The 11,784-nt window shown below is 35.6% G+C and overlaps 2 protein-coding genes across 2 annotated transcripts; one reads left to right on the forward strand and one right to left on the reverse strand.

The window, feature by feature from the left end:
- Nucleotides 1–1,776: 1,776 nt before the first annotated feature.
- Nucleotides 1,777–5,026, forward strand: LOC133796773 (D-3-phosphoglycerate dehydrogenase 1, chloroplastic-like). Its single transcript, XM_062234426.1, has 5 exons — nt 1,777–2,434; nt 3,117–3,493; nt 3,574–3,684; nt 3,774–3,869; nt 4,113–5,026. The coding sequence occupies exons 1-5, from the start codon at nt 1,894–1,896 to the stop codon at nt 4,782–4,784; spliced, it is 1,797 nt and encodes a 598-aa protein (XP_062090410.1). The 5' UTR covers nt 1,777–1,893; the 3' UTR covers nt 4,785–5,026.
- Nucleotides 5,027–5,330: 304 nt separating this feature from the next.
- LOC133796781 (sodium/proton antiporter 1) lies at nt 5,331–10,380 on the reverse strand. Its single transcript, XM_062234439.1, has 10 exons — nt 10,027–10,380; nt 9,285–9,458; nt 9,037–9,165; nt 8,601–8,777; nt 7,911–8,017; nt 7,273–7,393; nt 6,936–6,997; nt 6,520–6,822; nt 6,004–6,298; nt 5,331–5,913 (listed from the first exon to the last, which is right to left on the reverse strand). Exons 1-10 carry the CDS (start codon nt 10,267–10,269, stop codon nt 5,788–5,790), a joined length of 1,737 nt encoding a protein of 578 aa, XP_062090423.1. The 5' UTR covers nt 10,270–10,380; the 3' UTR covers nt 5,331–5,787.
- Between the last annotated feature and the right edge of the window lie 1,404 nt (nt 10,381–11,784).

Consider the following 11,784-nt stretch of genomic DNA (forward strand, 5'->3'; position numbering starts at 1 on the left):
ACACAAGAGGGTTTTTACGTGGTTCGGCAGTTAAATCTGCCTAGTCCACGAGTCTATGTTATTAGAGCTTGAGAGTTTTCTGGAAACTGTTCAGAGAATAATTGCCCAGAGTTTTCTCTAGAAATAAAAAATCCCTCCCTCACAAATGGAGCTTCCGTCTCTATTTATAGAGAAGGTTTGCAGAATTCATTCCCACATAACTCGGGAAGATATTCTGTGAATCAATTAATATAATGCTATTTAATGCATTATTTCCTATATACATGGAAACGTCCCACAAAATGTGGGATCAGATAACCGATTAAATGATATCCCTTAAACATTGGGATTGTACAATAATTAATATATTCACATGTAACTGATCAACTCGGATACGTGATTCATCAAATCTTTGAGACTAGCAGTTGACATCGAGCTCGCCGAGACTCACGAACTCATCGCCTAACTTTGCTTATGCCCGGAGTAAATAACTATTGATGAAGTCATCTCATTCGAGCTTACAAAATGTCATGAAAATATTTTTTTTCAATGTCATGTTTGGTATTTATAAATTAAGTAGTCCAATTTTTTTTTAAGATCGATTCACCATTTTTTATATTTTATTTATGTATTTTGAAAGAAAAAAAAATAAAAATAACATTTAGGAACCTTAATGATATGATTTGAAAAGATTGAGGACCTAACTTATATAAAATTAACTTTCAAAACCCAAGTATTACAAAAGGTAAAGAATGAGGACTGCAGCTGAAAAAAAAAAAGGTAAATTACAACGGTTGTGTTTGGTAAAAATTTTTGTTTTTGAATTTTTTAAACACAAAAATGGAATATTTCTTTTATTTTTGTTTCTTTATTTTTAAAAAATAAAAATATGTTTGGTAACTATTTTTGTTTTTAAAAACAAAAAATAATAAATGTGTTTGATAACTTTTATTTTTATTTTTTGTTTAAGAACACAAAATAAAGTGTTGATTTGAAGAAGAGAAGAGAAAAAAAAAACGAAAAATTCGAAAACAGCTTTAAAAAATTTTGAAAGTGAAAAAATTCTATTTTCAAAATTTAATGAATTTTAATTAAAAATTTTTAAAATAATAAATAAAAATAAAGTTACTTAATTCCATTTTATGTTCAATTGTCAAAATTTTAAGCAGTGTTTGGTAACATTTAAATAAAATATTTAATTAATTAAAATTTTGACAATTAAATATAAAATAGTATTTGGTAACTCTATTTTTATTTATTATTTTTAAAAAATTTAATTAAAATTCATTAAACTTTAAAAATAGAATTTTTTCATTTTCAAAATTTTTTAAAACCATTTTTCGACTTTTTTGTTTTTTTTTTTTCTCTTTTCTTATTCAAATCAACACTTTATTTTGTGTTGTTAAACAAAAAATAAAAATAAAAGTTATTAAAAATATTTTTTATTTTTTATTTTTAAAAACAAAAAATAATAATAATTACTAAACATAATTTTATTTTTTTTAAATAAAAAAAATAATATTTACATTTTTGTATTTAAAAAATTCAAAAACATTAATTAATTAAATAAAAAACAATTTTTTTTAAATGTTACCAAACACTGCCAACATTACCGAACCTACCTTATTCGAGAAGAGAAACCCAACCCACACAAACTCGCACACTCTTCGCTCTATTTCCCGACTTTACACCGCACGCGCCAAAGCGCGTGCATTTTGTTTCATTCCCTGGCGCGTGCATTTTGTTTCATTCCCCCTCAAAATCAACTTATGGAAACACCAAACACCAGGTCTCTCTCTTCTCTCACACTCACTCCAATCCCCGCCTATAAAAGTACGGACACACTTTCCTCTACACTTATTCATATTCTATTTTCTTTCTCCCCCACCGCCGCCACCGCTACTACATCCTTCAATGGCTGCCTCAACTTCTCAAACCCTCCGCCTCAAACCTCTCAGAAATGCCTCCCTTTCTCTCTCATCCAAGCTGCCTCTCTCCTCCGCCTTCTCTGTCTCGCTCCACCCCCGCCGCCTGGCGTCTCGTCGGCTGGTCTTGATTGTCTCTGCCGGTCTTGACGCCAAGCCCACGATCCTCGTCGCCGAGAAGCTTGGTGAGGCCGGGCTTGATCTACTGAAGGACTTTGCCAACGTCGATTGCTCGTATAACCTTAGCCCCGAGGAGCTCTGCACCAAGATCTCGCTCTGCGACGCACTGATCGTGCGGAGTGGGACAAAGGTCAGCCGCGAGGTGTTTGAGTCATCCGGTGGGCGGTTGAAGGTGGTTGGTAGGGCTGGTGTCGGGATTGATAATGTGGATCTGGCGGCGGCTACCGAGCACGGTTGCCTGGTGGTGAACGCGCCCACTGCCAACACTATTGCTGCTGCTGAGCACGGCATCGCTCTCTTGGCAGCTATGGCTAGGAACGTTGCGCAAGCTGATGCGTCCGTGAAAGCTGGTTAGTACACTTTTTATTTTATCTGTTTTCTTCTTTTTTGTCGAGCTTCTTGTCTTTTACGTTCCATTGATGTTAATATTCAAACATGGTATTCTTTTGTGCGTTTCGTTGAATAGTTTGGAGGCATGATTTACTTGATAATTTGGATACTCTTAAGAAATCTTTGAATTCTTTTTTAACAGAGAAAAAGTACTTTTAGTACTGTGAAGACTGAAATGTACAGGACAATGTTATTTGCAAAAGATTCTCTTGGAAAGCATGCAAGATTATTTTATTTTATTTCATTGAAAGAAGAGATCGTTCAAATTGATATAATCTCTGTAAAAGTGAGAACCTGTTTGGCTTTTGGTTGTAGTAGCTCGTCTTTTAGTAGATTCTGTGTGTAAGTGTCTTTGTTTATGAAAACAGAGTCACTAAGCAATTGTTTAAAATACTCTGATGTAAGACGTCTAAATACTGTGCGATAGTTGTTGTTGCTTTTCTTTTTTCCCCTTCCTTTGAGTATGGAATTTATTTTCGTTGTCAATATTGGACCTGGAGAAACCCAATGAACTGATTAAGATACCTTGTTTTGTAAAATATTCTACATTTCTCACTTTTACATGTCAGATGTCATATAACCTTGACGAACGTTCCCTATGACTTTGGCTTCATTTATTATAAACGACTTCTGTCTATCCAGGGAAGTGGCAAAGGAACAAATACGTTGGTGTATCTCTTGTTGGGAAAACACTTGCGGTGATGGGTTTTGGCAAAGTTGGCACTGAGGTTGCCCGGCGAGCCAAGGGGCTTGGTATGCATGTTATTGCACACGATCCATATGCTCCAGCAGATCGTGCCCGTGCAATAGGTGTGGAACTTGTGAGCTTTGATGAAGCTATATCTAAAGCAGATTTCATCTCATTGCACATGCCTCTCACTCCTGCCACATCGAAAATTCTCAATGATGAAACATTTGCAAAAATGAAGAAGGGAGTCCGCATTGTGAATGTTGCTCGAGGCGGAGTCATTGATGAAGATGCCCTTGTAAAAGCACTCGATGCTGGAATTGTTGCACAGGTATGTGTGTTCTCAGTCAGAAGGGCATATATGAAATAAATTTAAGTAAAAAGTAACACCCATCTTTTTTTTCTTTCCAGGCGGCACTCGATGTTTTTACAGTGGAGCCACCAGTTAAAGAGAGCAAGTTGATACTGCATGAGAAAGTAACAGCAACTCCTCATCTAGGTGCCAGCACTATGGAAGCACAGGTTTTTAAAATGATCTAATTGTATATATTTATCTAATACTTATCATACCTTTCATCCTCTTATATTTATTGTTTCAACTTGATGTACAGGAAGGAGTGGCTATTGAAATAGCTGAAGCTGTTGTTGGAGCTTTGAAAGGAGAGCTTGCTGCCACTGCAGTCAATGCACCAATGGTTCCTGCTGAGGTATTGCTAGAAATTTTTTGACCTCTGGTCTTACTCCGCCTATTCTTGGCCTCTTATTCATGTCTTTTGCTTTATTTTAAACATTTTCTGGGTTGGAATGTGTGTACAAAATATAAGAGCTTCTACTGTGGGGATTGTCAAGCTATTTTTTCACATGTTAGCCGGTGTCATCATTCTATGTGGTTTTATGTTGTAGCTCTTTCAAATTGTTTCTAATTGATGTTTCCATTTCCAATTTTGCAGGTTCTGACTGAATTGAAGCCTTATGTTGAACTTGCTGAAAAGCTTGGGAGACTGGCTGTCCAGTTAGTAGCAGGAGGAAGTGGTGTGAAGAGTGTAAAAGTGACCTACGCCTCTGCTAGAGCACCTGATGACCTGGACACTAGGTTGCTTCGTGCCATGATCACCAAGGGTCTCATTGAGCCCATATCCAGTGTTTTTGTGAATTTGGTCAATGCTGATTTCACTGCCAAGCAGAGAGGGATCAGAATAACTGAAGAACGAATCATTTTAGATGGCTCACCTGAAAGTCCATTGGATTTCATTCAGGTCCAGATTGCCAATGTGGAATCCAAGTTTGCCAGTGCCATATCAGAGAGTGGAGAAATAAAGGTGGAGGGGCGTGTTAAAGATGGGATTCCTCATCTAACCAGGGTTGGATCATTTGAGGTTGATGTGAGCATGGAAGGTAGTTTAATACTCTGCAGACAGGTTGATCAACCTGGTATGATTGGAACAGTTGGAAGCATTTTGGGAGAGGAAAATGTTAATGTTAGTTTCATGAGTGTCGGAAGAATTGCTCCAAGAAAGCAGGCAGTGATGGCAATTGGTGTGGATGATCAACCCAGCAAGGAATCATTGAAGAAGATTGGTGATGTTCCAGCCATCGAAGAGTTCGTCTTCCTCAAGTTGTAATGTGGTGGTCCTACCTTATTTCAACAATTTTCTCCAGGGGCTTTTGTATTTCACTTTTCTGGTGGTCTTTAGCCCGATTTTGATTATTTTTCAAAAAAAAAAATTCTCCTTTTTCTTCTGGGGTTAGGTGTTAGTTGAGGGAATGAGTAATAATTCAACTTTTGCGATGAAGAGATTATGTTTTTTAAAAACGTTATGGTCTTTAATTCAAGTAGAATCTATTTACTTTTTGCAATGCCTAACCCATGGATCTTCTGGTTATTTTTGTCTGGTTTATTTTTTTTTTACTTTAACATGGGAGCAGTAGCAGAGCAGGCAATATACAATCCCAATACTCTATTTTTTAATGGACCAATTCTGTTCCACTACCTCTTAATAATTGTCTCAATCGTGGGAATCAATACTTACCTAGAAAAGTGGAGTATATTAGTAATGGTATATTATATCTTAAACGCTGGTTATCGGATCAGCACGGTTTGAGTTTAATATTTCTTTAAATATTACTCTCGCAGAGAAAGTGATACTTACGAAAAGCAATCACAACAATGAAAGCAAAAGCTCCTTTTTCAAGTTAAAGCAAAATCGAATCTCATCACTGTTTTTTTAAACAAACCAACCCTTGGCGAGAATTTTAAATACAAATCAGGGTTTCTAGTTTTTACAATGGATTGAAGCATATGCACAGGTGTAACGGTATAAGAGTAACCCTTGACCTTTACTTTTATGAATGTCAGTACAAGAAATGGAACAAAAACCATCCTAAATTGTTCTCATGGAAATTGGGTCATTGGACTATTAGGCAATACCATCAAAGATAACAAGAACATCTGTCTATGAGCCCCAAAAAACTTCAATTTACCAATTCTATTACTTTCCTTGTGGAAATTTATTAGATGATGTTGATCTGATTTCTTAGAAGAAGCCTAGAATTGGTTGACTCGTGGTGAAGTATATACTGCCTTGTCCGAAGCTAGTGAGGTATCCAGAGCTTGGTTCTTTATCTTTAGTGTGTGAACACAGTAAGGAAAGGAACCTCTGCTATAGTAGTTGGTAGAGAGAAGTGGAGGTTATGAACTGCTAAATAGGCAGCAATGCCAGCAGCATAACCAGCAAAAGCAAAACCACTCACCTGCAATGGAAGGCAGTCAACTCAGTCACCCAACAAGAAAAAAAATGATGAGATTTCAAGTAGTAAAAGTATCAGCTGATGATTAATTACCTTCCGAAAGTACCAGAAGAACTCCACCTTTTCCATTCCCATTAAAGCAACTCCAGCTGCTGAGCCAATAACAAGCATCGATCCACCAGTACCAGCACAAAATGCAACCAACTGCCAAAATTCAGAATCTCGAGGGATGGAAGATAGATCATACATCCCCATGGTTGCAGCAACCAAAGGAACATTGTCTATAATTGCTGATACAACTCCTATTGCGCTGGCGATCAGTTCGACGTTTGAAATATGAGAATCCAGGTAATTTGCTAATTCACGTAGAATCCCAGCTGCCTCCAGGCTAGATAAGAACAAATCAAATATAAATAACGCAGATTGTACAGGTTGTGTGCCTGAGTAAAATTTCAAACCTGTAAGACTAATGGAACTACAAGAGGCCCTTTCGGGTTTTATGTTTCTCTAAAATCTATGCTAGAACGGTAGAACCATTTAACAATTGGGAAAAAAAATATTTCTCATTAAAATGACATTACCACTCTCAAAAACTAGTTGGATAGTCACCTGCTAACGGACAGAAGAATTCCAAGGAAGAAAAGTACTCCTTGAGTGTCAATCCGTGACAAAGCCTGGGGTACTTTTAACCTTTGCCTTTCGGACTCACCATAATGGATAGCATCAGTGAGAATCCAAAGAACTCCCAGTCCAAACAGCATACCCAAGTATGGAGGCAACCCGGTTAGGGCCTTGAACACTGGAACAAAAATTAAAGCTCCAATACCTACAGAGAAAACAAGTTGTCCTCGAGGAGCCATCTGTTCCGATGCCAAAACATTGGAAGTGTCCTGGCCACTCCTACTTACTTCACTGCATAGAGGAACTTGCAAGATATTATTAATACACATAATCCATTAAGTTTAAATGTAAATTTGCAACTATCAAATTCTCTTTGCTTTGTTCTGGTAAAGCATGAAGAGTACCTGGTCAGAGACATAAGAGCCAGTGGTACAGCTAGAGAAATGGCTGAAGGTATAGCCAAGCTCTGCAGTCAAAAAAAGGATAGTCGCTCAAGTCAAGAGGGTGGTAAACTTTTTGAAACATATCAATCTGTGTAGAAAAGGTTTCTGACATCCATGCAACATGCGCTGTAGTTTCTTGAGCTATGTAATATGGTAATCGACATTAATCAAGTCTTTTTGTCCTCCTTTTGAGTGAATCAACCCAGTTCTCTTTGCATGACATTTGGAAAATGGACAAAATGTAAATAAATGCAGAAGTGTTACATGCTGTAATATTTAAAGAGTTTACATAATTGACCTTCATTGTCTCCACTGTGGATATCTGACCATGTATCCACAGCATAGTAGTGGTGACGTCACCAATTGGAGTCCATGCACCACCAGCATTTGCAGCTATAACAACAACAGCTCCTAAAAGCCTGATCAACAAATTCAAATTGCAAAAATGAACTATTACAGAGATTCTGCCAAAATGTCATTAATGACCACATTTTCCTGACTCCAATTACCTAATAATGTCAATAAAATATAAGGAACACTCATTTGCAATTTTGTAGCAGGTTACATGCAAGATCCATTTTCCCTTAATACTTCCATAGCGCACCTTGTGAAGGGTGTTTAGTTTAAAAGAAAAAACTATAATTACCAATCCCAATAGAGAGGAAAACTAAATGCATATCTTGATATACAGTTAAAGTTTTGAATATTTTCAACACAACTGACATAACATTTTTTTTGAATGTTTAAAAAATGTGAAAACTAGTTTTGTAATCATCCTGCATTTTAGATGATGTGCATTTTAAAGTTTCACATACTTTTAATATAAATTTTTTTCTTTATAGAAAAACTTGAAACTTCAGGATCTAGTCAGCAAATAATAACATCGCCAAAGCTCTGCAAGCATACAATACACAATACTACAGAGTTTGCCCATACTTCCGGTATTCAGATGGAGGCACTAGCTTCCGCAGTAAAGAAACCATGACAATAGTAGATGTCAAATTGTCTAGGATCGAACTAAGGAAAAAGGTCACAAAACCAATCTGCAATGCCAACAATTGCAGGTCAGAAACCATGATCAGAATATTATCGGTGTCAATTGACAACTATACAAACTGATTACTCAATATGATGCAGACTAAACACATATGTGACCCTCCATGGAAAGAGAAGTAAGAAAAGTTTCTCATATAGCAAACCTGGGATCTAACATGTTACCAAAAGATCAGGAAAAAGAAGACGAATAAGAAAAAAAGACAGAAACATAGTCACTGCAGAAATAAATGGAATTGCTCTATATTTAAATTATAAACAGAGGCATATATGATAACAATCAAATAACAAATTTTCAGCATTCACCAAGTATATCCTACAAGAAATGTTAGTGCAGAAATTTACAAGCATGTCTAAACTAATCTAATGAGGATCAAAAAAACAACCAATTAAAGTTCCTTAGGTACATTCAACTAAAGATAGGAGTTCAGAAAACTATCACAAATAGATCTGAAACTTGGGATGTTTTCTCCAACACCTTTTACTAAATGATATTATCTCTACAAAGAATAACAGCAACATGCAACAGAAAAGGTTTCTTCATATGAAATAAAACAAGAATAGAACACTCACCACCCAAAGGAGAGTTCTTGGTTTTCGAGTGGTGATATTATCTGTAACTAGTTTAAACCCTTGATGAGCATCAACTATCTCTACAATCGTCATTGCGCCAAGTATAAAAAACACTATTTCACTGACTTCAGCAGAGGCATGTGTTAGCTCTGAAACAGCTACTTCAGTTGAAGGAGCCTATACAAACACCCGCAAAAACATTGCAGAAACTAATTAATTAAAATAAACACAAGCAACTTATGTTTGCAATTATTACTGCATACAGGTGTCAGGTAGCAATATTATAATTATGATATAGAATAAAACTCTACTTCTCAGCTTCTTGTAGGATGGCTATATGCATTGTCATTAACACGGGGAAGTAGAAGGAACTATATCCAAATTATTAGTAAACCAGATGTCCTTGGTAAATTCCAAGTTAACCAACGAATCTTACCCCAATACTTCGAATTACCCACAGGCTCACAGCCATTAGTAATCCTACTCCACTTTTATTGAAAGCTAGGGATTCTTCAAATATGATGCCAGCATACCCTATTCCAAACAACAATGCCATTGCAACATCCTGCATAGAGCATTGTTTTTCATATGAATTATTTCTACTCTAAAGGAAGACAAGACATAATCAGAATTGCAATCAATTGTCATATAGATTGTTAAAAATCTAGCAACATAAAGATATACCTGATTAGCCGCAACCCAAGAATGGTTAATTGCCACCGCCCCTATTCCAGCTGCTGCAAATACTGCAAGGGCTTTCAGCAAATCAGTCTTTGGCTGGTAAATTGCTTCAAATTCGCTTGAGCTTGTTTCATCAACAGAACATAAGGGATCACATGTTCCAGAAGGCGTCAACTCCTGATGATATTTTAAGTGGTCAAATTTGAAGTGCTATTATCAGTTGTACTAGTAGTTATGCACGATGACACATACAAGTTCAACACATAATGCTGTGCTATCAAGTTCAATCAGAGTATGCAATGATACAAGATACACACACTTCTATAGTAACTATTTGCTTTAATTAAATCCATTAATGTCAACAATTTGGAAGCTTTATTTAAATCAGCAGCCGAACAAACAAATCCTAATTTTCTGGCTACTTTCATTGATTCAAGCGAAATCCGTATTTCTTTTAACTAAAGAAAACTATTCTCTCCTTGGTCACTGAATGAAATGCAATTTCCAAAAATTAGAAAATTAATTTGTTTAAAGGGATTCAAAATCTCAAATACCAAAAATATAAGTGCCAAAGTTAAGTATTTCACGAATTGACCCAAAATCTTGAAATTTCACTTAATTACTCAATTCCAGTTCACCCATACTTGGCCAAAATCATAGACCCAGAAAGATAAACTGCAAAACAAAGATAATGAGCCCCTTCATAATTCGAAACTTTTGATGAAAGTGAATAAGAAAGGAGAACCTGTAACTTTGTGTCAAAGGAAGAAGAAGAGGAAGACCTCTTGGCCTTATCCTCAGCTCGGGCTAGCAGGACATTTCCAAGCAGCCTTGGAGTCCTTAGTCCACGCAAAGAAGAGCCAAAGCAAGGTTTAGATAGAAGTGAGGAGTGGGTTTGAAATAGAGAAGGTGGAGAGCGAGAGCAAAGTGGAGGTTTCTTGAACTTGTGGGATGGCAGCAAATGGGTCCCAACAGAGAGGGAAGCCATTGGAGCTGAAGACTGAAAAAGAGAAGATTTTAGGAAGAGAAAAAGAAAGGAGGGAACGAGCTGGTCTTTACGTAGTCATTCATTCAGTGTCCCAAAAACTAGATATCATTTTACAAACTAACATGGGTCAATTGTTTATACCTAAGCAATTTAATTCAAAATGTGAGGCAGTCACCAAAAATATTAAATGGTTGATATCTGTGAGACATTATAAAGTATAAAATTTATGTGTAAAATTAAGACTTTTTATTTTTTTACTTTTATTAGAGGATTAAGATAAATGTTAAATGCAGGGCCATAATATTAATATTTCCGTACTCTAATATTTTTAAAGGTCCCTCATTTGGATTTCTGGGAATAAGTCCCTCAAAGAGTTTATCAAATTATTTTGTAAAAATCTGTTAAAATATCATCCTACCATCATGATACATGTAACTGGTTAAAATTTTTAGTTTGTGTTTTTGGTGGGGGGTGTATTATCGTGTATCAATCAATTCCCTAAATTGCTGAAAGAAAAAAAAATTACTTTAATTTCTCTCATTGGTGTTCCAAGGCATGATTAGTTAGAGAGTGGTCCAATTGGTAAAAGGGGCATAAATAGAGAAAATTGTTAAAATTATTATCTAATAACTCTTTTAAATTAATTATTTTCTTTATATTTTTATCTCTACATTTATAGATTATTAAGAGCTGTTTTAAATATATTTTTTATTCACTTTCTTTTCTTTCTTTTTCCAAATTTATTAGTTTTTTATTATTTTAATTAATAAAAATGTTCAAGGATATAATATTTAAATGATGTAAAAAAAATTATAAGGAAGTTGATACATGATATATTGTAAAATTAGTAATGTAATGTATATGATATATTGTATTTTAAAGGAGTGCTCTAATACAAGGATTGATAAAAAAAATCCCTCAAAGGATTGAGAAAACTAAATTTTGATTTTAATTGTTACTTATTGAAAGTAATGTTAGAAAACCTTAAGTTTTAAGCACTATGACATTTCTAGGCAATAAAATCTCCTTTATTGGTTCTTTAAGTCTAGGTATATAATGGGAAATTTAATTTTTAATGCAATAAGTGACATTTCGTTTGAAAAATACCCTATCCCTATAAGTCTCTCGTTTTGGTCCTACTAATGCCGTTACTACCCAAAATACCCCTGGCATAATTTTCTCAAACTCTCCGTATTCTCTCCCAAAATACTCGAACCAAGAAAACTTTGAAATCGATAGGCCTCGATTGAATCCATAGAACCCAACTTCATTGTCTTCCACGAACACGAACAAGGGCTCCCAAAGGTCGGACTTGACGATCGGAGAAGGGGAAGGAGAAAACGTCGAGCAAGGCAACCAAATTTTTAGGAAACAACCTCAAAGAAAGCGAAGGTGAGGGATTTCGTTTTTAATCTGCAATATGTGTATGTGCCTGGTTTTTTTTTGTTGATTTTTGTTCATAGGATAGATCGGGGCTGGCAATGAAGAAATCTGGGTTTTTTTCGATATTTTCAT

The sequence above is a fragment of the Humulus lupulus genome, chromosome 1 (genome assembly GCF_963169125.1).
Source record: "Humulus lupulus chromosome 1, drHumLupu1.1, whole genome shotgun sequence".
Classification (NCBI taxonomy): domain Eukaryota; kingdom Viridiplantae; phylum Streptophyta; class Magnoliopsida; order Rosales; family Cannabaceae; genus Humulus; species Humulus lupulus.